This window comes from Moschus berezovskii, chromosome 10 (assembly GCF_049115385.1).
Source record: "Moschus berezovskii isolate FMDL1 chromosome 10, NW_MosBer_1.0, whole genome shotgun sequence".
Lineage (NCBI taxonomy): Eukaryota > Metazoa > Chordata > Mammalia > Artiodactyla > Moschidae > Moschus > Moschus berezovskii.
The window spans coordinates 19,759,065-19,784,868 of NC_142469.1; the positions used below are offsets into that span (position 1 = coordinate 19,759,065).

A 25,804-nucleotide genomic window follows, 5' to 3' on the forward strand; every position below is an offset into this window, starting at 1 on the left:
AGTGAAAATATTCAACTCCTGTTTGGGGACATTTTTGTTGTTGTTCAGTCGCTAAGTCTTGTCTGACTCTGTGACCCCGTGGACTGCTGCACGCCAGGCCTCCCTGTCCATCACCAACTCCTGGTACTTGCTCAAACCCATGTCCATCGAGTCAGAGATGCCATCAAGCATCCCATCCTCTGTTGCTCCCTTCTTCTCTTGTCATCTGTCTTTTCCAGCTTCAGGGACTTTTCCAGTCAGTTGGCTCTTTGCCTCAAGTGACCAAAGTGTTAGAACTTCAGCATCAGTCCTTCCAATGAGTATTCAGGGTTGATTTCTTGGAGAGTTCAAATGCCAGAGATGTCACAGATGTGTTTAAAGGCATAAAGGATGTTCAGACTTCTTATCATCTTGATGAACGATATTGTACACTCTAGACTGAATTTGCTCACACAGAAACTTTTCAGTTCAGTTCAGTTCAGTCGCTCAGTCGTGTCCGACTCTTTGCGACCCCATGAATCACAGCACGCCAGGCCTCCCTGTCCATCACCAACTCCCGGAGTTCACTCAAACTCATGTCCATTGAGTCAGTGATGCCATCCAGCCATCTCATTCTCTGTTGTCCCCATCTCCTCCTGCCCCCAATCCCTCCCAGCATCAGAGTCTTTTCCAGTGAGTCAACTCGTCGCATGAGGTGGCCAAAGTATTGGGTTTTCAGCTTTAGCATCAGTCCTTCCAATGAACACCCAGGTTTGATCTCCTTTAGCATGGACTGGTTGGATCTCCTTGCAGTACAAGGGACTCTCAAGAGTCTTCTCCAACACCACAGTTCAAAAGCATCGATTCTTCGGCGCTCAGCTTTCTTCACAGTCCAACTCTCACATCCATACATGACCACTGGAAAAACCATAGCCTCGACTAGACGGACCTTGGTTGGCAAAGTAATGTCTCTGCTTTTTAATATGCTATCTAGGTTGGTCATAACTTTCCTTCCAAGGAGTAAGCGTATTTTAATTTCATGGCTGCAATCAGCATCCGCAGTGATTTTGGAGCCCCCAAAAATAAAGTCTGACACTGTCTCCACTGTTTCCCCATCTATTTCCCATGAAGTGATAGGACCAGATGCCACGATCTTCGTTTTCTGAATGTTGAGCTTCAAGCCAAACTTTTCACTCTCCTCTTTCACTTTCATCAAGAGGCTTTTTAGTTCCGCTTCACTTTCTGCCATAAGGGTGGCGTCATCTGCATATCTGAGGTTATTGATATTTCTCCCAGCAATCTTGATTCCAGCTTGTGCTTCTTCCAACCCAGCGTTCCTCATGATGTACTCTGCATAAAAGTTAAATAAGCAGGGTGACAATATACAACCTTGACGTACTCCTTTTCCTATTTGGAACCAGTCTGTTGTTCCATGTCCAGTTCTAACTGTTGCTTCCTGACCTGCATGCAGGTTTCTCAAGAGGCAGGTCAGGTGGTCTGGTATTCCCATCTCTTTCAGAATTTTCCACAGTTTATTGTGATCCACACAGTCAAAGACTTTGGCATAGTCAATGAAGCAGAAATAGACGTTTTTCTGGAACTCTCTTGCTTTCTCTATGATCCAGCGGATGTTGGCAATTTGATCTCTGGTTCCTCTGCCTTTGCTAAGACCTGCTTGAACATCTGGAAGTTCACGGTTCACATATTGCTGAAGCCTGGCTTGGAGAATTTTGAGCATGACTTTACTAGCATGTGAGATGAGTGCAATTGTGCGGCAGTTTGACATACTTTGGCATTGCCTTTCTTTGGGATTGGAATGAAGACTGAATTTTTCCAGTCCTGTGGCCACTGCTGAGTTTTCCAAATTTGCTGGCATATTGAGTGCAGCACTTTCACAGCATCATCTTTCCTTCCTGACAGATCTGAGTCACAAATCTGAGTCAATTGCAGGAACAAGGGCCTGCAATTTAAGCTGCAGAATGTTTTACTTTGAGCAGAGAGGGGCTGTTTTACGTAGGTAGGGTGACCCTAGAGAAAAGGCATTTCTTTAACTTGAAGACCAACATGGCTTCATGAAATATGATTGTCCTTTTCATTAGCCACTTATTGGGAGGCTAACATTTCCCGTTGGTGGAGAAAGTGAAAAAGTCTTCAGTCTTTCGCAGACTCCACTTTTGAAAGACCGACAAACTTTCCAGAAGTAGCTTTTAAGTCTAGCACTAATTATCCAGCAGTCAGGATGTAATCATTGGACAATAAATAAAATCTTATTATTAGTCTCAGGATATGAAAAATTTAAATCACCTGGCATAATGAATATCTTGCTGTTATATTCTGATATTTTAACATCTGTAAAATAAATTTTGAGCTTCTGAAATAAATTGGGTTGTTTAGTCTCTGAAGAATATAGAACTTTCTTTAGGATGATCTAAATTGTGACCAGCTTATCTTAATATAGGTTGTCTACATGTATTATTTGAATTATGTCTAAATGAAAATCTGTTTTGTGATAGTAATTTATGTAGAAGTTTATTTCTTAAATGTAGTTATATTTCTTTTCTGAAAATCTTTAAGAAAGTTACATAACCAGTTCTCATAATTCAGATTATATTTATTTGGAGAAATTTGCCTGATTGTATTGGTTTTCAGATAACCTTATAAGATATCTTAAAGATTTAAGATATTAGCTATAACCATATAATAACCTTATTAATAAAATATTGGCCTTTATATTTTTACTCTCTTGTTTGTTAGCTAGTTAATCTAAGCTATAACGGTTAAACTAAAGTTTTCCTTGGTGTTCTGAGGCTAGTTCTGAGAATCAAGGGGTAATGGACTTAGCTTTAGACACCAGTGGGTGCATTGGGCTCTCTGAGGTTATATTTGGAAGTCTGGTATAACCTTTGTGAAAACCATCGCTCATTAGGACCCATGGCTGTGATCAACTGGACCTAGCACTACTAAGATCAGGAGAAGTGTCATAGCTGGCCTCGTTGCTCCTTTTTTGTGTCTTAGACTAAAAAACATTAGAACTCTGTATTTTCTTATCAATATATAAGCCTAAAACAGTAGCTGGCACGTGGTAGGTACTCAATAAGTATGCACTGAAAAAATAAATGAGTGAGTACCAAAGTTACTTCTTCATTGAGATAGTCAACTTTTAGGTCTTGAGATGTTTTCTTATTTTACTTCATTGTCAAGAGTTTGTATTTAATGGTGGATATTTTCTCCCCATTGGTTAATGAATGTTTATTGCTGATAAAACCAAGATATTCACGATAAATTTTAATACGAATGTTTAGTGAATTCATAATATAATATTAGAGCAATTAAATAATTCCCATGCTTTATAAATAGCTGAACAAGATTAACAGGGAAATGTTTTCTAGGAAGGCTTTTAAAAGATAATTTACTGACAGAAGGGAAACCTGCTGAAATGTTTTTGAGAAATTTGCTGTACAGATAAGTTCTTGTGGAACTGAAATGCTCAATGGAAGCTTGTGTTCAATACACACAGAGCACACCAGCCGCGGCCAGCGGCTCCCTGGTGCCCAGTTTTCTCAGTGTCTGGACGCCAGGGAAGCTAATCGCCTTGCGGATACTCTGATACACAGGGGAGAAGTTGCCAGTTGAAAGCTTGTGTGCCAAAGGCGCACATAATATTCTTTTGATCAACAGAGCTGGGCCCTGGCCGGATGAAAGAGTAGTCTTTTTAAAAGGCAAATTTGATATATCTATGCAGCTCCCTTACCCCCAGCTAGAATTTAAGATCCTGGAGGGCAGGGACTTTTGCCAGTTTGGTTTACTGCTGTGTTCCAAGTGATTGTTTTACTGTTGGAAGGCTTTCATGAAGCCAGACCATGTCTTTTTTTGTTTGCTTGTTTTTGGCCTGTCATTATACCCTTAGCACTTAGCAGGATGTGGTATATAGTAGGTAGTCAAATAAGTAATAATTTTCAGATTGAATGAGTGTGGAAGGCAATCTGTAAGGCTTCTTCTTACCCTGTTTAATGCTTCTTCTTTTTTGGTATCTTATGCCCTCTCTTTCAGCTCAATTCTGAATTAACTTCTGCTAGTGCTCAGTTTCTAATACCCTCACTACTTAAAACAAAGCTTTGTCATATTGCCTTCTCCGATATCACAATTACTCAATGTTAAAAGGGTAATCCCTGAAGGTGATGGTGACATGGCAGGCAATGGCTTGTATGTGGTGGTTTGGGTCTACATGTTCTGCTTGGCATGCATGGTCACTATTGGGATCATCACTGGAGTTGCAGAAAGAAAAAGAATATGGATGTGAATGTATTTGTCACCCTAACCTCCAGTGTATTTGCTCACTAAGGAGTCTCTTGCTGATACACTTTTTACTTTTCAACAAAGCCTAAATGAAAAGTTGGGAAGTACCTCTCAATGGCTACAGATTACTCTCTGTCGGTTTTTTCTGTTGATTGCTGTAGTGCTTACTTATAAAAAGCTGCCATCAGGTGAGTACTAAAAATGAGATCATTTTTGGTTGATGATAGTACGCTATAGAGCATTCCTTCTCTTCCTGAATAACTTGAAGAATTTCAAGAGTTTTAAATTTGCTTAGCCAACCCCAGTGCTTCTTATCATCTTTTTCCCTTTGTATTTTTGTGTATATGTAGTCAGCTTTTAATGTGTTTATGGTTTCTAGTACAGTAGCGCTTGTTTAAGTGCTCTTCCTATGCAGGCATTCTTAATATGTAAGATTGTTGATTGCATTGGTGTTCTAAATGATTTTCTGGGGCCAGATAGTAGTATGTCTAAAAGATTTTTTTTTTTCATGGAACGAATAAGTTAAACTTCATTCATGAGATATAATTTATGTTATAAATAATGAGGATTCCAGAAATAAATAAAGTTTTATTTTAAAAGAGGTTTTGTTCTAGTGAAAACTTTGTCCTTGATGGGCTTCCCTAGTGGCTCAGTTGGTAAAGCGTCTGCCTGCAGTGCCTGAGACCCAGGGTTCGATCCCCAGGTCAGAAAGATCCCCTGGAGAAGGAAATGGAAACCCACTCTAGTACTCTTCTGGGGAATTCCATGGACAGAGGAGCGGAATAGGCTATAGTCCATGGAATCACAAAGAGTAAAGAGTCAGACACGACTGTGCAATTAACTTTCACTTTTTTACTTTGCCCTTGATATAAAATAATATTTAATTTAATAGAAGGGAGAGTGAGTGGCTAGCACCCCTCCAGATACAAGTTACAGCATTGACACAGAGTAAGATAAGTTCAGATCAGAATCTGGGCCAGACTGGCTTGGTTCAAAGGCAGTGGGTGTGTTTGATAACAGTGTTCAAAGTAGCTCTCCTGGAGTCATACTGCTCCAGTTTGAATTGGTAATTTGCCTAAGTGTTCTAGGTTGGAAATAATTTTCCCTCAGAATTTTAATGGCATTGCTTTATTAATTTCCTGCTTTCAGTGCTGCTGAAGTCATTTTGATTCATAATCCTTTGGGTATGACTCAGGTTTTTTCCTCCTTTTGCTTCTCGTTTCTCTGGAAATGTTCAACATCTCTTTATTTCTAGTGTTCTGAAATTTGACAGTGGTTTTTTTATTTTTATTTTTTTAATCTGTTTTCAGTTACTATGTTGAAGATTTAATGGGCATTTTGGTTAGACTCTGGAAAATCAGGCCTTTTGGTTCTGGTGAGTTTTCTTTGGATATTTCAAAGCTTTCTACCCTCTTTGTTTTGAAGGATGCAGGATATCTGCTTTTCCTGGCATTTTGATGCTGAAATATTTGTCTCATTTTTTGTTTTTTTCTATTTTTCTTTTTTGCCCCCACTTTCTCTTTTTCTCCCCTTCTTGGATTTCTGAAGAAAAAAAATTGCCTCAACTTTATTTTTTGTACCTCCTAATAAGCATTTTGTTTCTGCTGTTATGTTCTTAAAGAAAAATTATCTTGACACTTGTTAAGATGACAAACAGCTTTATTTAGGACCATAAGAGTGTGTTAGACTGCTTGTGCTGTCATAGTAAAGTACCATAGACTGGGTGGCTTAGACAACAGACATTTATTTTCTCACACTGAGGGGCCCAGAAGTCTGCGGTCAGGTGCCAGCATGGCTAGAGTCCGGTGAGGACTCTCTCTGGGTTTCAAATAGCTACGTTTCTGCTGGACGCTCACATGGCCTTTCCCTATATGTGTACACTGAGGTGGAGAGATGGCTCTCTTGCCTTTTTTTGTAAGGCTGCCAATCCTGTTGGGGCTTCCCTTATGACTCAGATGGTAAAGAATCTGCCTACAGTGCAGAGACCTGGGTTCAATCCGGGGGTTGGGAAGATCCCCTGGAGAAGGAAATGGCAACCCACTCCATTATTCTTGCCTGGAGAATTCCAGGGACAGAGGGCCCTGGCAGCTGCAGTCCATGGGGTCGCAAAAAGTTGGGACACGACTAAACAACTAACACTCCCCACACCACCCGTCCTGTTGGATTTGGATCCTGCCTTTATGATGCCATGTAACCAGGATTACCTCCTGAAGGCCCTGTCTCCAAACGCAGTCACAGGGGGGATTATGGCTGCACCATATGATTATTCAGAAGAATACAATCCAGTCCACAGCAGACACATGCATGCGTTCAGTCTATAATAGGGGGTTTACAGTAGGGAGAGAGACTTGGTTCCACTTTGAATACAGCAGAGACAGCTGGGGACTTGGAGCCAGTGAGCAGGTGTCAGGGGATGCAGAAGCTAAGTGGAACCCACACAGGTAGGGGATTTCTGCTAAACTGAGCTAAAGGGGCTCTTGTTGTAGGCAAATTAAGGATTTATATATCAGAGGGATGAGGAACTTGATAAGATATCAAGGGTGAGGGAATTTCCCTAAACAGGCTTAGCAGCATTCTTGCTAAACTGGCCTCTGTAAGCCTAACAAGGTCCTGACAAACTTGGAAGGCCTAGCTGAGGCCTCAGCAGGAAGAGGGCTCAGAGGCCCAGTGAAGTTTGATCAAGAAGAGAAGTTTTGGTCTGCACACCCCTCATTGTTACTGGTGTTTCTCTTTGCAGAGACCCTCTGTCAGCTTCCCGAGTGGCTAAGACGGTAAAGAATCTGACTGTGATGTGGGAGATTGGGTTCGATCCCTGGGTCAGGAAGATCCCCTGGAGAAGGGCATGGCAACCCCTTCCAGTATTCTTGCCTGGAGAGTTCCATGGACAAAGGAGTCTGGCGGGCTACAGTCCATGGGGTCACAAAGAGTCAGACATGCCTGAGTGACTAACAGACATGCCTGCCTCAGTCTCCTTCAGAGGAGAACCTCTAGATTTCTCTTGGGGCGATGATGGGAGAGGGGAGGGTTTTGCCCCAGTGTATGGAGCGTGTGGCCGGCGTTAGGAAGTCTTTCTCAGAGACCTTCTGTGTAGTCTCCCTTATGTTAGACCTCTTTTCGCCCTTGCTCCTAGAAGACTGTCGTTTTAAGTCTTTTGAGAGTCAGTGGTATAATTTGGGCTGTCTTTTGTCTTTCTTCCTCCCAAATTTGAGGTTTGGCTCTCGGGTGTGCTGAGTCAGCTGTCCTCCAGCCACTCACTTCCCAGCTTCCGGAATGTTGTCTCTTGGGTTCTCCCTGCCTTGTGGACTGACTCCTTTTTAAAGAATCTTTTTTGCAGTAGATTTAGGGGTTTGATGAAGGAACAACAGTAGATGTATGCATTTAAGTCTCCTTTAAGTCTGTTGTCTTAACTGGGAAGCTGCAGCAAATGGTTCAAAATGGGAAAACAATTTGAATAGTTCCAGGAAATTTGCTGTTCTTTTTTGAACTGTGCAGGTTTTGCTTTACTGTGATTTCCCCTCAGATATTTAATGATTCCTAAATGATCCCTCATGACTGTCCTGTAGTTTCCCTTTGTATGTAGAACTTAACAAGACCATTTTCTTGAAATTTACTGGTGGCTTCAGAAAAGGCTGTGGGGAAATGTAAGGGAAGAAGACAGTGTTGATAGCAACAGTTGGGTGCCATTAGAATGGGGATCTCAACCTTATGTCACTTAATCCTCATAGCAATTCTGTAAAGTAAGTGATATTATCACTTATGGGTAAGGATGAAGATAATGATCAGAGAGATTAACTAACTTACTTAAGAGCTAGTCAGACAGTGGTGGAGCTTCATTTCAAACCTAGACTTTAAGACCTTTCAATTTCTCCTAGGCTACCAAACTGTGTGAATAATTCTTTCATTCTCTCAGTGAATGTTGAGTTGCCTGCTTCATGCTGGGCCTTGGGGTCACAAGAGGACCATGCCCTGATGCAACCAGTGTATCATGATCAGACTTAACTTTCAATAGAATTTCTGGTGATCTGTGAGTATTGGCAAGAGTAGAAGTAGGCAACTAAGTTAATTACAGGAGTCCTGGTAAAAGGCATGTTGGTTTTAACCACGGTGGCAGAGGAGCTACAGAGAAGTGGGTGGATTTGAGGTACCTATTGGAGGTAGAGCCTGTAGGATTAGGGGGTAATAAGGATTTGGAAGGAGCTGAAAGAACTGAGGATGACTCCAGGTTGAACTGAGTGTTGTTGGTGCCTTTACTGACATAAGGAATGTAGTGGAACGGAGTAATAACACAGTACTAATGACAATGTTACATCTATTAGATATCTCCATAAGGTGGTGTCCAGTATGCAGGCAAATTCCTGAGTATTCAGTGGTGTTACAGACTGGAGGTGTAAATTTGGGCATCACTTACACGTAACTGTTGTTGTTTAGTGGCTAAATCGTATCCGACTCTTTTGGGACCCCATGGACTGTAGCCCACCAGGCTCCTCCGTCCATGGGATTTCCCAGGCAAGAATACTGGAGTGGGTTGCCATTTTCTTCTCCAGGGGGTTTTCCCGACAGGGATCACACTCATGTCTCCTGCACTGGCAGGCTGATTCTTTACCACTAAGGCACCAAGGAAGCCCATCACTTACATATAGATTCTATTTAAAGCCCTGGGATTGGATATGATTATTTAGGGAAGGTGTGTAGACGTAGCTGTGGTCATCCAGATCTGAAGCATTGTTACTCTTTCACTTCTATGGAGAATCCTCAGTTCAAGTTTCTTAACTGTGAATTGCACTTAAATATGATCACACTTGGAGAAGGAAATGGCAACCCACTCCAGCATTCTTGCCTGGAAAATCCCATGGACAGTGGAGCCTGGTGGGCTACAGTCTATGGGGTCACAAGATTTGGACACGACTTAGTGACTAAACCACTACCACCACCATCACATTGACTGCTTTGCGGACAGCAGATCCCGTCATGTAACCGTGGCCTGGAAGACATTAACCAGCAAGCACTCTGCCGACTTGCCAACAGTTAGCAGACATCCTTATCCTTCATGAGGGACTAGGCCTGGTGAAGACTCCACGGGGGCCATCGCAGATTTGAGAACGCCACACGGAAGGAGAGTGTGGGCACACGCATCTGTAGGTGTCGATGAGTGAGGAGGTGCTAGTGTAACTGAGAGTGGGCAGGGGGTGAACACCGTGGCTGTTGCTGTCTGTTTGTCCTGCTTGCAGTCACCGTCAAAGGAAGGCAGTGGCAGAGTAGGTGTTCCCCTTGGGTGGAGCAGCCTCTGCTGGGTCCTTCCATGCAGTTGGTAAAGGGTGGGGCGGGGATTACCTGTTTGGGGGGGGGGCTCGTGTCTTTCTGTGAATTGTGATTTACGTGTTAAAGAAGGACTGTTATTTTAAAAAAAACTCTAAAGTGATTCATGCTACTTTGTTCCTTTGAAACAGGAGGTCGTGGTAGCACCTTTGGAAAATGGAGGACGGAAGGCCCGTGTGGGCCCCGCACCCCACAGAGGGGTTTCAGATGGGTAACATCGTGGATATTGGCCCTGACAGCTTAACCATTGAGCCCCTGGGCCAAACAGGCAAGGTAAGAAGTTTCTCAGAACGATTTCAGAGTCTCACTTCTTAGGTGTCTCCCTTTTTAATGAAATAGGTGTTTTTTGTTTTTTTTTTTTAAACTCAGATAAAGGGAAGCAGTTTTCTGGGGAGTGAATGATAGTTTTCTACTGAGTCATTTGATTGAATTAGAGGTACAGACCCCCGGGGGGAAAATGATATCCCTTCCTAAAATCAGATAGTAATTTAGTGAGCCTGTAAGTAACATATGTGGTGTTGGAGAAGACTCTTGAGAGTCCCTTGTACTGCAAGGAGATCCAACCAGTCCATTCTAAAGGAGATCAATCCTTTGTGTTCATTGGAAGGACTGATGCTAAAGCTGAAACTCCAATACTTTGGCCACGTCATGCGATGGGTTGAGTCACTGGAAAAGACTCTGATGCTGGGAAAGGTTGGGGGCGGGAGGAGAAGGGGACGACCGAGAATGAGATGGCTGGATGGCATCATCGACTCTGTGGACATGAGTTTGAGTGAACTCCAGGAGTTGGTGATGGACAGGGAGGCCTGGCGTGCTGTGATTCATGGGGTCGCGGAGAGTCGGACTGAGCGAAAAAAAAAAAAAAACTAACATATTCTTAAGAAGAAATAGCTACATAATAAAATATAAACAATAATATTTTTATCCCTGATGCCATATAACTGAAGTTATGACTATGTATCTGTGATATAGTCAACCTGTTACCAAGTAAAAATATGAAAAGTGAATGATAAGAAATTTTGCTGTTTGCTTTAGCTTTTGAATAATTTTTAAAATCATTTTAAATTGAAATATAGTTGATTTACAATGTGTTAATTTCTGCTGTACAACGAAGTGATTAAGTTATACATATATGTACATTCTTTTTTATATTCTTTTCCATTATGGTTTATCATAGGAGATTGAATATATTTCTCTGTGCTATGCAGTAGAACCTTGTTGTTTATCCATTCTGTAATTATTTTTTAAAAGCTTTTTTTTAAGTTAATTTATTATGTAATTAGAATAAAAATATTCCTATTAAGTAAAGATCTTGTACTTAAGTCTTAAACATAACCATCTAGTCTTATTTCTTGTTGTAATGGCATTTTTAAAATGTAAAAGCATATTTCAGCTTTGTACACACAGTATGTTTCCTTTTAGGCTTAGACACAGGCTAGATAGCATAACAAAATCAAAGTCTGGGGGAAAAGTGACCTGGAGTCTTCATTTTTCATGGAGAGTGTAGGGCCTGTTTTGTGGGAGAGGTTCACTCTTCTTAGTTTAATAAATATTCCTGTTAAATAGGACTTCTAACTTAAATTTGTTGATATCATTTCTGTTTACTTTAGACTCTGCCGGTGTTCATGAATAATTTATATTCTACTGATACATGGTTAACTAATGCCATATGACTGCCATCCTTCTGGGAACCTTAGAAAAACAAGGTAGATCTCTCATGAGGTCTGTTCACAGAGAAAACTATTCTGTTACTGTAAACAACCCAGGAACCTAAATGCATAATATATAATGTGCCATGTTAGAGGAGGCCAATTAAAGATACCCTCAGGAAAGAAAAGACAGTGTTTCTAGTTTTTCCTCTTATTAACAAGTACCTGTTTATACTTAACATTGCAGTACATGTTCTAAAAAAGAACGAATTTTAAAAATAAACTCAATTATTTGTATATATTTGAAGTTGTTGGGGAGGAAAAATTTTCCTCTACTCTTTTGGGTCTCTGGGCCTGAAAATTAAATTGACATAAGACAGATTCACAGTAGGAACGCATACAACTTCTATCACATTTTTACATGAACATAGCAGCCTTCACAAGAGAATGAAGAATTAAAGAAGTAACCAGACCAGGAGACTTTTATGTCTTTTAGACAAAGAAACAATAAATTTGAGAGGAATTGATAAGGCAGGGGCTTTTGGGCTAAGGGTGGTGATTTGTGGAAGTGGCAGGGAGGGCCGGGGTTAGTCTGACAAGACAGGGTTTTTCTGCACAGATTTCTCTTGGCCTCCATTCCCTCCCCCGGTGATAAGCATGTCTCTTTCCCCCTGGTAGAGGGAGGGACCTTTCAAGTGGGAGTTTTATCGCTTGCTTTCAGGAATAAAAAGGGTCAGAGTGCACTTGTTACAGCTGCTGTTTCTCAAGTGCTTTTAACTCAAGCTTATCAGTATGCCAGAGTAGCGTATTTGGGGGAAGTGACAGAAATGTCGTGAGCCTTTCTTTGTCCTTCAAAGTCTTTTTTTATTTTTTAACATATTTTGTCAGCACAGTAAATCAAAACAACAAAATGAAATGAAAAGTACATTTCCTCGTTATATTCTGTTATATTAATATGTATTCTATTGTATCCATAAGTATTCAGTTCAAGGATGGAAGAAACTTGCTTTATGGGTATATACTTTTTTATATTTTAAATATTTTATGTGCTTTCTGCTATGCCTTTATTAGTATCAGGTAACACATAGAATCAATTCAAACACTTCACATTTAAATTGTGGAGTCATAGAAACCTTATGGATGATAGATTGTTTATAACTAAAGTTGAAGTTTCTTTCCACCAGATTTTTTTGAAAGTGAACAAATTCTCAGTGATTTCTTTTAATTCCTCTTCTCCCTACTTTCTGGTCAGAGTCTTAATAAATTATAAAGTGTCATGACAACCATGTGGTTAAAAATATCTGTAAGAGAAGCAGCCTGTTGTGTGGATGATCCGTGGAGTAAGGATCATCAGCATTTGAAAATTAAGAAAGTACAGAAGGCAGTGGACAAGTTAAACAGATCTTTTTGCTGATACAGTAGAAGCATGGAAGAGGTAAGGCACTCAAGGATAGCAGTGCCTTTTAAAGTTTTTCAGTTGTGGCACATAGTAAGAAATAGATTTTAAATCGCGTTAGGTAGGTGTATTATTCATGCGTGTGCGTGTGTGTGTACTGATAACATAGATATTACATATCAACAACACGTGGTGTGTATTCAAATGAAACATCTCTTTCATGTGTGATGCATTCTGATATTTTCTGATATCTTTTATTCTGTTAAAAATGCCATCTTGAACCTCTCAGTTGACTTCATGTTCCATATTTGCAGCTTGCTGGCCTTCAGACTAAAGCCCTGAACACACGGCCTTTAAGGGTCTACCTTTCCTTTCCCCAGTCTGCACTGCTAGGCTTGTCTTCTGTCGGCCAGCAGTCTCCCCCTCACACTCTTGCTGTACCCTTGGTCTTGTGTGTCTTTCTCTTCTTCTTGCAGCCTTCACCCTCGGTCCTCAGGGGTCCAGGTGGTGCTGTGTGTCTCTGCTCACAGTACTCCTTTTGCCTGGAATACCGCTCTCCACAGCCCTGTGCTTAGCAAACACTGATCCATCTCTCAGGACTGACTGAGGTCACCTCCTTTCTGGAGTTTTCCCACAGATGCTCTGTCTCTTCCTGCTCCTCCCATGCAGTCAAGTTTACTGTTGATTACTCTTTGCTTTGAGGAGCGGTATACATTCTTAACCTCCCTTAACACTTCGTTGGAGATGTTGGTTTACATTTCTCCCCTCCTACTTGACTGTAATCTTCTCAAGCACGGGGGTGGTTTCCTTTGTCCATGTTTTTGTGGAACTGGATGCACTGTGTTTGCTGAGTGGTAGGTGTTTACTGCAGTCTCTTGAGAGGAGAAAAAGCCTCCTCCCTCTGAGAGAAAACAACTGCCTTAATGAAACAAATTTCTTCTTTCTAACTGAGTAGTGGTAAAGGGGGGAAGAAGGAAGAAGGTGGAGGCTGGTGGTCATTTGGGGGATGAAACAAGATGGAGAGAAAGTGGCTTTAAGGGCTCACTACAGGCTGGATCATGGAAAGAGCAAGAGAGTTCCAGAAAAACATCTATTTCTGCTTTATTGACTATGCCAAAGCCTTTGACTGTGTGGATCACAATAAACTGTGGAAAATTCTGAAAGAGATGGGAATACCAGACCACCTGACCTGCCTCTTGAGAAATCTGTATGCAGGTCAGGAAGCAACAGTCAGAACTGGACATGGAACAACAGACCGGTTCCAAATAGGAAAAGGAGTTCGTCAAGGCTGTATATTGTCACCCTGCTTATTTAACTTATATGCAGAGTACATCATGAGGAACGCTGGGCTGGAAGAAGCACAAGCTGGAATCAAGACTGCTGGGAGAAATATCAATAACCTCAGATATGCAGATGACACCACCCTCATGGCAGAAAGTGAAGAGGAACTCAAAAGCCTCTTGATGAAAGTGAAAGAGGAGAGTGAAAAAGTTGGCTTAAAGCTCAACATTCAGAAAACAAAGATCATGGCATCTGGTCCCATCACTTCATGGGAAATAGATGGAAAAACAGTGGAAACAGTGTCAGACTTCATTTTTCTGGGCTCTAAAATCACTGCAGATGGTGATTGAAGCAATGAAATTAAAAGACGCTTACTCCTTGGAAGGAAAGTGATGACCAACCTAGATAGCATATTAAAAAACAGAGACATTACTTTGCCAACCAAGGTCCGTCTACTCAAGGCTATGGTTTTTCCAGTGGTCATGTATGTATGGATGTGAGAGTTGGACTATCAAGAAAGCTGAGCGCTGAAGAATTGATGCTTTTGAACTGTGTTGTTGGAGAAGACTCTTGTGAGTCCCTTGGACTGCAAGGAGATTCAGTCAGTCCATTCTAAAGGAGATCAGTCCTGGGTATTCATTGGAAGGACTGATGTTGAGGCTGAAACTCCAATAGTTTGGCCACCTGATGCGAAGAGTTGACTCATTGGAAAGACCCTGATGCTGGGAGGCATTGGGGGCAGGAGGAGAAGGGGACGACAGCGGATGCGATGGCTGGATGGCATCACTGAATCGATGGACATGGGTTTGAGTGAACTCCGGGAGTTGGTGATGGATAGGGAGGCCTGGCGCGCTGTGATTCATGGGGTCACGGAGAGTCGGACACGACTGAGCGACTGAACTGACTGAACTGAACTGACTGGATTTAAAGTTTACTCTGTAAACTGTAGCAGCAGCCTTGTCTTATACTCTTGCATATATATTCATATATAGAATTTATACATACTATTCTAAAATCATTGAGCAGCTTTTCGTTAGAGATTTATTTGATATGGATGGTTTGGAACTTCAACCATAAGAGTAATTGTAGTTGTTTGAGAAATAGAAATGTATAAGCAACTATTACAATGGCATGGAGAAAATTTAATTCTCTTTAGATGTAATTTGAGATCATTCTTTCTCTCTTACAAGATACTATCTTAATTCTAGAGTTTCTGCCATAGCATTTAAGTGATATAGTAAACCCAAACTTATTCATAGATAACTGTAATTTTATGTACCTAATAGTTTTGGATACTGTGTATTTTTGACACATTCCTGTATAGGAATTTGTCTCTAATGTATTTTACTCAGACAGTAGCATTAATTAAATTATAGTCTGTTGGTGTGTTTGATTGATTGGCTGTTACTTTTTTAAAACAAAACTGTGGTATATATAACATTAAAATTTTTATTTTTTGAAAAAAAACAAAAAACAAAACAAAAATTTTTATTTTTTGAAAAGTTATTGAAAAGCATGCCTGTGTAATGTACTATGCAATATGTTAATATTAATGTACTTCTTGTTTTGTGCTACTCGGTGTTAGAGCACAGGATTTTTTTTTATTGATTTCTATTATTGATTTCGTGTTCATAGGAATGGATAATATTTGACTGAAGTTATCCTGCTTTTGTGTTAATGACTTGTTGAATCTGGTATTACATCTTAATAAAGAGCATATTATTACCATTATTTCAATGTATGCAGACAATTAAGCTCCTTTATCTTTACCATTTATAAGCTTCTGGTTTAATAAGCTCTTGTTTTGTTTTTTAGACATTTTTGGCTCTTATAAACCAAGTGTTCCCTGCAGAAGAGGACAGTAAAAAAGATGTGGAAGATAACTGTAAGTATCAGTTTAAAAAGTAGTTCTCATCATAGAAGAGGAAGCTGTTCCTTCCAAAACTATATGAGTGATTGTATTACAGGGCACACTGTCCTGGTTGAGAAGAAAGGGTTGATGGGAAGGTTTCTGTGAATGGAGGAGCCGCCCAGTCGTAGACGCACTGGTCTCTCACACATGGAGTTTGGTGAAGGAAGCCTCTTGAATGTCTTTGTAGTGTCATCTCAGTTGTGTAAATACAGGGAATGGGATTAATTTATTTACTCTGAAGCCTGAACTAAAGATCTCATGGGTTTTTTATTTTTTTGGAAGAGTTATTTTGAACCTCATCTGGAATCAGGTTTTTTTTTTTTTGGTGTATGTGGTTCAATAATTTGAAAGTTGAGTCAAAAGCAGCCATTTAATGCCTCTGTTTGAAAGAAAAAACATTAAAAAATGCTGTGCAATAAATACTAATTGAAAAATTGATTTCAGAACAATATATTAAAGTGCAGCATTATTTTGACTTATAACTGCCTTGGAATGTTTGGCTGGAAAGTACTATATCCAGAGCAGTAGGCCGTGTATATTCTTACATTGTCAAAATGAAGCAGTAATCATCTTTTGTTTTTTATGTGGCAAGATTTAAGAACCATGTCCAGTTGTTATGGGTTTCATTAAAAGTATCTGACTTTGAAAACCATTTAAAGAAGAGAGGTAAGGAATGTGTTTTGTCCTTGCTGGTTTTCTCTGGAGTTCACATTTGAGCAAGCCTGCAGGATTCCCATCTATGACTCGGAATACAAGAGTGACGGTGGGCGTCCAGCACCCGGATTCTGACTGTGCAGTTAGGAAGCTGAGTGCCTGTGGGCTGTTTCTGTCTCTCCTTTGGGCTTCTCTGTAGAATGGTAGTAATAATGATTCTGTTTCATCCTTAGAGATGATACATATCAAATGCTTGGTGCCGTGCCTGACTTCTGACAGCCTCTCAGTAAATGGTATCTGTTCTTAGGTGTAAGAGACTGGGGGAAAATAAACGTGGAGCTCCCCTCCATTCCAGAATTGCTAGAGAATTTGTCTGATGGGATACTATTTTTCTGATTAGCAGTCAGAACCCCAGCAACAGAAAGGAATGAGATTCTGCTGTATCTAAAATGAGAGAGAAAACTCTTTTCTGTTTTAACTTGCTAGGGTATTCAGAATTGGTAGTGGTCCTTTTCGTGTATCAGGACAGTGTTTTCTGGCGTTCTGTGGTAAGCACCGTGAAAAAGGAGAAAGTGGTCCGAGTGGTGGTGCGGTAGTGAGGATGGGGAGGTGTTATTTGAGGGGTCATCTTTGAACTGACCATAAAGGACAGGTAGATTTTTGACACAGAGATGCAGAGGCATGATATTTGAGTTTGATAAATGGTTTAGTCTGCCTGCAAGTTAGACCATAATAAAGAGAATTATGGAAAATTATATGAAAAGGTCGGTCAAGTGTCAGTTTACCAAGGGCCTTGAGTACTGGACTTGAATATGGACTTTGATAGTTGATGAAGACCCACTGATGTTTTATGAAGAAGAAAGAGATTTAGTCAGGGCTCTAGTGTAGATATCAGCTTCCCTAGTGGCTCATCAGGAAAGATTCCGTCTGCAATGCAGGAGATGCAGGAGACCCAGATTTGAACCCTGGGTTGCCAAGATCCCCTGGAGAAGGAAGTGACAACCCGCTCCAGTACTCTGGCCTGGAAAATTCCACAAACAGAGGAGCCTGGCAGGCTACAGCCCATGTAGTCACAAAGAGTCGGACTTGACTTAGCGACTAAGCCACCACGAGTGTGATTAGATGAGTGCCGTGAGCAGTCAGGCTTAGAGAGGAGAGGGGCTGAGGCAGTAGACAGGCGGGAGGCTCCTGTGATTACAGAAGCGGCTATGAGACCTGCACTGGATTCGGGACTGTGGAACTGGAAAGAAAGGGGAGCCATTTCAGAGGCTCAGACTGTGTTAATTCTCAGTGCCTACCATGAGGCGGGTGCTGTGCTCCAGTTTGTTACATGTGTAAGGACTTGGAAGTGAGTTCACAGCACGGAAGGGGAGAGGAGGATCCTCGTATCCACTCGGCTTGCAGAACAGATGAATAGGGAGTGGTGGTGCTGACGGTGGAAACGGAGTGAATGGGGTAAGAGTGGGCTTGTCTGCCTGAGCGTGTGGTGGAAACGTGAAAGTGGAGCTCAGCCAACTATGGGCTGGGGCAGTAAATCAGGCTGGGAGAATCAAGTGTGTCAGAAACAGACGTCAGAAAGACAGGATTTCAACCCTGATGCTGCTGTTCTAGTTTAAAACACACATACTTTCTCCAGTATTCTTATTTTGTCGTATCAGTTGTGAGGTAATGACTGAATGACCTGTTCCCTTCACATTCTAGAATTTCACCTTTTTTATTTTTTGTAAAATTCTGAACATCAGATTGAATTAGTGTCATCCACTAATCTTTGTTGTGTAAAAAATGTGTAAAAATCAGCACTGTCTGTGACTTCGCTGGTGGTCCGGTGGCTAGGACTCCACATGACAGTGCAGGAAGCCTGGGTTCTCTCCCTGCTCAGGGAACTAGATCCAGCAGGCCACAGCTAAGACCTGATGCCACCATCTAGACAAACAATAAATATTTTAAAAATCAGCATTGTCTGAAGTAGTACTGTCTTCCCACTTGAATCGTGCCTTATTTTTTAGCCAACCTTCATTATGGCGTGTATGTGCTTAGTCACTCAGTCGTGCCCGACTCTTTGCAACCCAGTGGATTGTAGCCTGCCAGGCTCCTCTGTCCATGGGAGTTCTCCAGGCAGGAATACTGGACTGGGTTGCTGCAGGTTCCTTATCAACTGAGCCACCAGGAAAGCCCAAGATTACTGGAGTGGGTAGCCTGTCTCTTCTCCAGGGGATCTTCCTGACCCAGGGATCGATCCAGGGTCTCCTGCATTGCAGGTGGAGTCTTTGCTAGCTGAGCTACCAGGGAAGCCCTGCTAGCTTGTGTATTCACCTGATACTCACTGGAGACACTCCTCTTATAACATGTATGTAAGCTAGTTATATTTTAAATCGGCTTCTGGAGTTTACAGGTACCAGGGAAAAGATGGAATTAAATTTAACCTAACAGGTGAATTTTAGCTTGGGTCCGAGTGATTCAGATTAAGATGGCATTGTTTTATTTTGCTTTTTTTCTTCAGATATCTAATGATTTACAAAATTTCCATCTCAGGTTCATTAATGTATTTAAATGAAGCCACACTACTCCATAATATCAAAGTTCGATACAGTAAAGACAGAATTTATGTAAGTATTTTACCTGTGGTTTAAGTTTTGTGGGGATTATTATTTTACATACTTCTGTTTGATTTTGTTGAGCTTGAAATTTTCTTACCAGGAGGTCATACTTGATCTGGGCCTATTGAATGGAGCCTGAGCTCCATGAGGATGAGGATTTTTTCATAATTTACTGCTCTTAATTCCAGGGCTGAGAACAGGCATGGTATATCATACTTAAGAAATATTTGTGGAATGAAATAATGAATTCAGGGCATCATCTAATATCTTTCAGCCTTCAGTTCAGTTGCTCAATTGTGTTCGACTCTTTGCGACCCCTTTAATCGCAGCACGCCAGGCCTCCCTGTCCATCACCAACTCCCGGAGTTCACTCAAACTCACATCCATCGAGTCGGTGGTGCCATCCAGCCATCTCATTCTCTGTCGTCCCCTTCTCCTCCCGCCCCCAATCCCTCCCAGCATCAGAGTTTTTTCCAGTGAGTCAACTCTTTGCATGAGGTGGCCAAAGTATTGGAGTTTCAGCTTTAGCATCAGTCCTTCCAATGAACACCCAGGACTGATCTCCTTAAATCCACCCAATTTGGTTATTTAAAAAAGCACTAATTATTTTGAACTTTGATTTTTATGGCATGTATCTATAGATCTGTTTAATTAATGCACTTTCCACATTGTTCTGCAAAACATTTAAGTCAGACTTAAGGCATACATAATGAAATTAAAAATTTGGATGGCAAAAAATGTAAATTAGACTAGAAGGCAGTATGTGAGGACGTTTCAGGAACACTGAAATGCTGATCATGAGCCTGAACAGTTGCAATATTTGATTCCAAAGAGATAACTTTCCTTAAAAGCCCAGGATATTTAAAAATGAAAGACAGTGCTTCTAATGTATTAAATAGGGTTTGCACCAAAGCATTCAGATGAATGCTTAAATGGTATGTTTTAATTATCATGATTCATTGGGCGTGTATGAGGTTTTATTCTAGTTATAGGTTCCTTTGTTGGCTGGAGATAAATTACCCTGCTGTAGCTCTCCTGTTATAAAGATGGGACTCTTCATTATTTTTGAAAGAAGAAAACACATGGCTTCTTTGACACTTCCTAGATCAAATGACATTCTTAATTTTTTATATCACTATCAGTTTGCCTAATTGTACTTACTTAATTCTGACTAAATTACCTCTAGTCTTTGCCATCTGTCCAAGTAGTGACAGCTGGGAAATAGAACTAGTCCAGTTAGTCTTTTCCAAAAGAGTTTACCCTCGCTTATACACAGTATTAAGTCCTTCTTTTTCTCTTTGTTTTTTTTTTTCCCAAAGTCAACTAAAGAGTATATTTAGGTTAATATAGATATGGCTATTCTCATTTAGAAATATATTTGGAAGCAAAATTCATTTAATCAGCAGACTAATGTTGTGTATCTAATGTGTGCTAAATGTTTTAGGTACTAAAATAATAAAGTTTTTAAAGTTTGTTTCTTAAAGCAGTTTAACTTGTAACAGGTCAGTAAAAGTTGATAGAGCTATAACCATCTTTCAGGTAGAACTGGCCACTGTTTTTTCTTTATGTGTCTACATTACTTGGTAGTGGATCAGTTTTACTTACCTGAGCAAATTTTAATTGTTTTAATATCTTTTTCTTGAAGTTTACACATTTTAAACTACCTTTACAGAATCATCTTACTCAACAAAACAAAACAAAACACTGAGATCGTTGGTTTTTATTTGGGATGATTATACATAAACTTCTCACTCTGGAACTTTCATTGGTTCGTTAATGTTTCCTGTGCAACGGTGATGGTCCACTTGCTGACTGTGGCCACTGATAACTGCAGGTTTACGTGCAGAATTCATTGTACTTTCAAAAAAAGATTAGCACTGCATTTGATCAGCAAGTCTTTGCTAAATCACATACCTGATAGAAATAATTACCTATTTGTGAAATTTTAAGTTTTTGTTCCTTATGTATGAGTCTGCATCACTCTGGAGAATTTTAAGATTATTTCTATTTGTTCTGGCCTTCTTTTCCTAAGATGTGTATGCAGTTGGATGTACAACCTCTGTTAGACAGTGGCTGTTTAGCATCATCAGCTCTTGTTTGGAAAACCAGTGTTTTTGAAGTTAATGAAAGCCATAACTGGTGGGTTTTTGCCTAGCCAGTTTTGCCTTTTAGTTATAAAACCATTAAATATCAACAACACATAAACAGAATGATTATTACCGTCACATATGTAAGGGAGTGAAGCAGTTCAAAATAGTTTGAGTTGGATATTTTTATATTTCTCATTGGCCAGAATTGCCACTGTTCTCTCGTAGACATTTAACATTCTTCTTGGTTACTAAAGTCTCTATTACTTTCCTTTTGTTTTCCATGGAAAGATTATTAACTGGAATTTGTTTTTCACCCCACCCCAGGAACAGGTTTGAGAGCATTCACTGAATTTTAGATTAGCAGGCTGAGAGTTTGGGGTTTCCACATCATTTCCCTTCCACGGCTGGAAGCAGAAGAGAAAAAAATATGGTCCTGTATGCCCTAGTTTGGTCTGCAGACCACAACCAGTTGCTAAACCACAACTCTCTTTCTACCCACAAAGAGTTTTATAAATCCTATTGTTGGAATTTCTTTTTTTTTTTTTTTGGTCTTTTGAAGCCATGGTGAAATTTAAATTTGAAAGCAAGCTTCATTGCTCATCAAACATTTAGCCCATCAGAAGAACTGATGCTTTTGAACTGTGGTATTGGAGAAGACTCTTGAGAGTCCCTTGTACTGAAAGGAGATCCAACCAGTCCATTCTAAAGGAGATCAATCCTGGGTGTTCATTGGAAGGACTGATGCTAAAGCTGAAACTGCAATACTTTGGCCACCTCATGCGACGAGTTGACTCACTGGAAAAGACTCTGATGTTAGGGAAGGTTGGGGGCGGGAGGAGACGGGGACGACAGAGAATGAGATGGCTGGATGGCATCACCGACTCTGTGGACATGAGTTTGAGTGAACTTCGGGAGTTGGTGATGGACAGGGAGGCCTGGCGTGCTGTGATTCATGGGGTCGCGGAGAGTCGGACACGACTGAGCGACTGAACTGAACTGAACTGAACTCTAGGCAATAGTTAGCATATAGTGTTTTGCAAAAGTCTGGGACCAAGTGGTCACTGCAGAGCTAAATCAATCCTAGGTTCTCCGTGATGAGCATAGGCCTTGAGGGTTCCGTGAGCTATGTTACACTCTTCGGTAGCTGTGTTACACTCTTCAGTGAAGAAAGTAGTCTAGACAAGGAATACAAATAAGCAGCATGCAGGCTGTAGGTATAGAGCAGATGTTGTAAGTGGAGTCAGCAGAAGTTGTCTGAGACAGAGGAGTAGAGGCTCAGCTCTGCCCACGCGGACCTGGTGGTGATGCTTTGAACCTCGGAGGGCAGGTGGAAGGAGTGTGTTTCCTTTGATGCAAAGGGAGGTCAAGAGAGGCGATTTTGATTTTGGATGTGGCGAGTTTTAGATGCCTATGGGATAAGAAGATGTAAATATTTATTAAGTGTTGAATAAATATGGTCCAGTGGAGATTAGGGAATGTTTAGGGCTAGAAATGCAGATTTGGGAGTTCTACTTACAGAGAGAATTGGGGGTGTCTACTTGCTGTATGTTCTTCTTTTATGAGCTTTGTTTGATTTTAAATGAAAATAATAATTGGAAAATTTAATGTTTATGCTTTTCCCACTTAGACCTATGTGGCCAACATTCTGATTGCTGTGAACCCATACTTTGACATACCTAAGATCTATTCTTCAGACGCAATAAAGTCCTACCAAGGAAAGTCTCTTGGGACGATGCCACCCCATGTGTTTGCAATTGGTAAGTAATTTAGTCATACCTCAATTCTTATTTCAGGTGTACACACTCATTCAGTTTTTCTTTTGAATTAGTAAAAGATACCATGAATTAAATGTATGAAGGCCTGTGCGCTCCTAACTGCGTCACTGTGTTAGGAGCGCGTCGCTCACACTGGGTGGGGAAGAATACTTTTGCTGCTGACTCGTGGGGTGGTTGTACCTCATTACCTTTGTTAAACGCCTGTGGTCTCCTAAGTGTGTCTGTCCAGTTGAAAGTAGGTCGTAATAAAATGTGACCTAATGTTTTCTTTTTACTCCATCTTTAAAGTGTCCTCCTTCCACAACTAAGAAGGAGGCCCAGAACATTTGCTCTTACCCTTACTTGTGAGCATGTTACCTCGGCTAGAAGGGGATTGTGAGAACAAACATCTTCCATGCTTTATCCCTCATCAGGGCATTTTAGATCGTAAGGGATGGACAGTGACACATGTTTCATTTCTCTGGAGAATCTGCATGGAATGGCAGCAGCATCTGTCTTTGCCTTTCCTGGGCATCGTCTCTCATCTCGAAGCACTTTAGCTCTGAAAAGCGGAGATAGAGTTGCTTGAGAGGCATTCCCCCGTATCTGGTGGCTACAAGTACAGAGATGTTAGCTAAGCCTTGGAGTTCAGACATAACCAGCAGTTAAACTGTGACACGTTTTGGTTCAGGTTTTTAGCGCAGTTAGTTTCTCTTTGTACCTGTGTTTTGGCTTAACGGGGCTTCACCTCCAGATTTGACTGCATGTGTTTTGGGTGCCACTAGGCAGAGTGATGGGGTCGCTAAGAGTCGGACACGACTGAGCGACTTCACTTTCACTTTTCACTTTCATGCATTGGAGAAGGAAATGGCAACCTACTCCAGTACTCTTGCCTGGAGAATCCCAGGGATGGGGGAGCCTGGTGGGCTGCCGGCTGTGGGGTTGCACAGAGTCGGACACGACTGAAGTGACTTAGCAGCAGCAGCAGGCAGAGTGAATACGTGCACCAAGTCCAGGGTAGCTGGTTCTGTGATGCTCTGATGGGCATCTGCATGTGTTCTGTTCATCACTAGACAGAAGTTACGTGTTTAAAATGTAGTTGATTACTACTAAAAAAGTGTTTTCAATGATTCCACAAAATTGGATGAAACAGATTGCTGATAAATTGGTCAAAGGGATGTGAACACTCTTGCATTAGTTTGCATTGGGTCCTTAGAGAAAAAGCCATCTGTAGAGCCTTCTTCACTGGTGTGGGTAGCACCTGCCTGGGGTGAGAAATAGCTGCCTTATAGGGCTCAACTTGTCAGGACCTCATTTTTAATTAAATTTAATTTAGTCCACTTTAACAGAATCAAATTGTGCTCATCTTGTCTGCGAAGTCCAAAAGATATAGCTTAAATTGTTGGAGTATAATGAAGATAGTTAAAAATTGTATATATAAATAACAGCTTATCTAAAAAATCGAAAGCAGTTAATTTTGCCTATTTTTGAAATGTTGGTAAATTCTGCAAGATGTTTATGTTTAATGGTAGAATTATAGGAGGAAAAAAAAAATCACAGATCTGTTGTGCAGTTGTGTTTTCTTTTTTTCTCCAGCAGAAAGTTTGGCTGCCTGATTTCTTAATTGGTAGCTTGTTACTTTTTGCTTCATTCTCTGGGGATGTCATTAGTTATGTGTAGTGAGCATTTTTCATCTCTCTGCAAATATGTTCTGGTATTAGGAAAAGCTGAGCCACTGTTCATAATATGGAGACATTCTAGTGCAAATCTAATAGTTGTTTATTTGGATTTCATATCAGCTGTCAGGATAATTATAGAGAACATTTAAAATATATACTTGCAGAGATGTTTGAATACTTTTAAATGATTTTATTTAAAAATTTTGGTAACTGTAAACACATTTATAATTTCTTTCAGAGCAAGTGCTTTTTGTTAGTAAATGGACTTTCTGTCATTTGGAAATTTTTATTTAATATTTTGTTCATCACTAACAGTGTGTTATTATTTTGACTCCAGCTGATAAGGCTTTTCGAGACATGAAGGTACTCAAGATGAGTCAGTCTATCATTGTATCTGGAGAATCAGGAGCTGGCAAAACGGAAAATACAAAATTTGTTCTAAGGTGAGGAATATTTAGCTGACCTAAAATGTTTTGAACAAGTTGATTACTTTTTAGTTGTGGTAAAAAAATATACAATATAAACTTTACCATTTTAACCATTTCTAAGTGTATAGTTCAGTAATGCTAAGTATATTTACATTGTTGTTCAGCCAATCTCCAGAACTTTTCATCTTGCAAAACTAAAATCTTATACCCATTAAACAACTCTGCATTCTCCCCTGATCGACCCAAATGCCAGGCAACCACTGTTCTTACTTCCTGCCTTTCTGATTTTAACTACTCTGGATACCTCGTGTAGGTGAAATATACAACCTTTTGTTTTTCTGTGACTGGTTTTCCCCCATTAGCATGATGTCCTCAGAGTTCATCCATGTTGAGCCATGTGTCAGAATTTTCCTCATTTTTAAGGAGTAATATTCTGTCATGTTTATATATCACATCTTGCTTATCCATTCATTCATCACTGGGCACTGGGGTTGCTTCCATCTCTTGACTCTTGTGAATAGTGTTGCCTTGAACATGATATGAACAAAAAGTTACAAAGATCTCCTTGAGATTTAACCAGGTTGACCTTGAATACTTTTGCATGCTTTTTTGACATAGTTTGAAATGGTGGGCTCTGTTTCTGTTACAGAAACAGAGACCTTATGTGGAAGCTAAGCTGGAGATTTTTTAAATCTAGCTCTGACATGTTATTCTCAGGAGGATCCTAGAAGAGACCAGTGCTGGTTAGGCAAAGGGAAATCGCCAACCATTCCTTTAAAATCCAACCATTGCAT

General features: G+C 40.5%; 1 protein-coding gene across 5 annotated transcripts in view; it reads left to right on the forward strand.

The window, feature by feature from the left end:
* The window catches only part of MYO6 (myosin VI), a 161,734-nt gene that overhangs the window by 50,955 nt on the left and 84,975 nt on the right, over nucleotides 1-25,804 (forward strand). For all 5 annotated transcript variants that reach the window (XM_088840546.1, XM_055433863.2, XM_055433864.2 and 2 more), the window contains exons 2-6: nucleotides 9,702-9,843; nucleotides 15,712-15,781; nucleotides 18,995-19,068; nucleotides 22,777-22,906; nucleotides 24,920-25,025. In XM_088840546.1, the coding sequence (XP_088696672.1) occupies nucleotides 9,727-9,843; nucleotides 15,712-15,781; nucleotides 18,995-19,068; nucleotides 22,777-22,906; nucleotides 24,920-25,025 (497 nt within the window). In that variant the 5' untranslated portion in view covers nucleotides 9,702-9,726. The remainder of the gene's footprint in view (nucleotides 1-9,701; nucleotides 9,844-15,711; nucleotides 15,782-18,994; nucleotides 19,069-22,776; nucleotides 22,907-24,919; nucleotides 25,026-25,804) is intronic.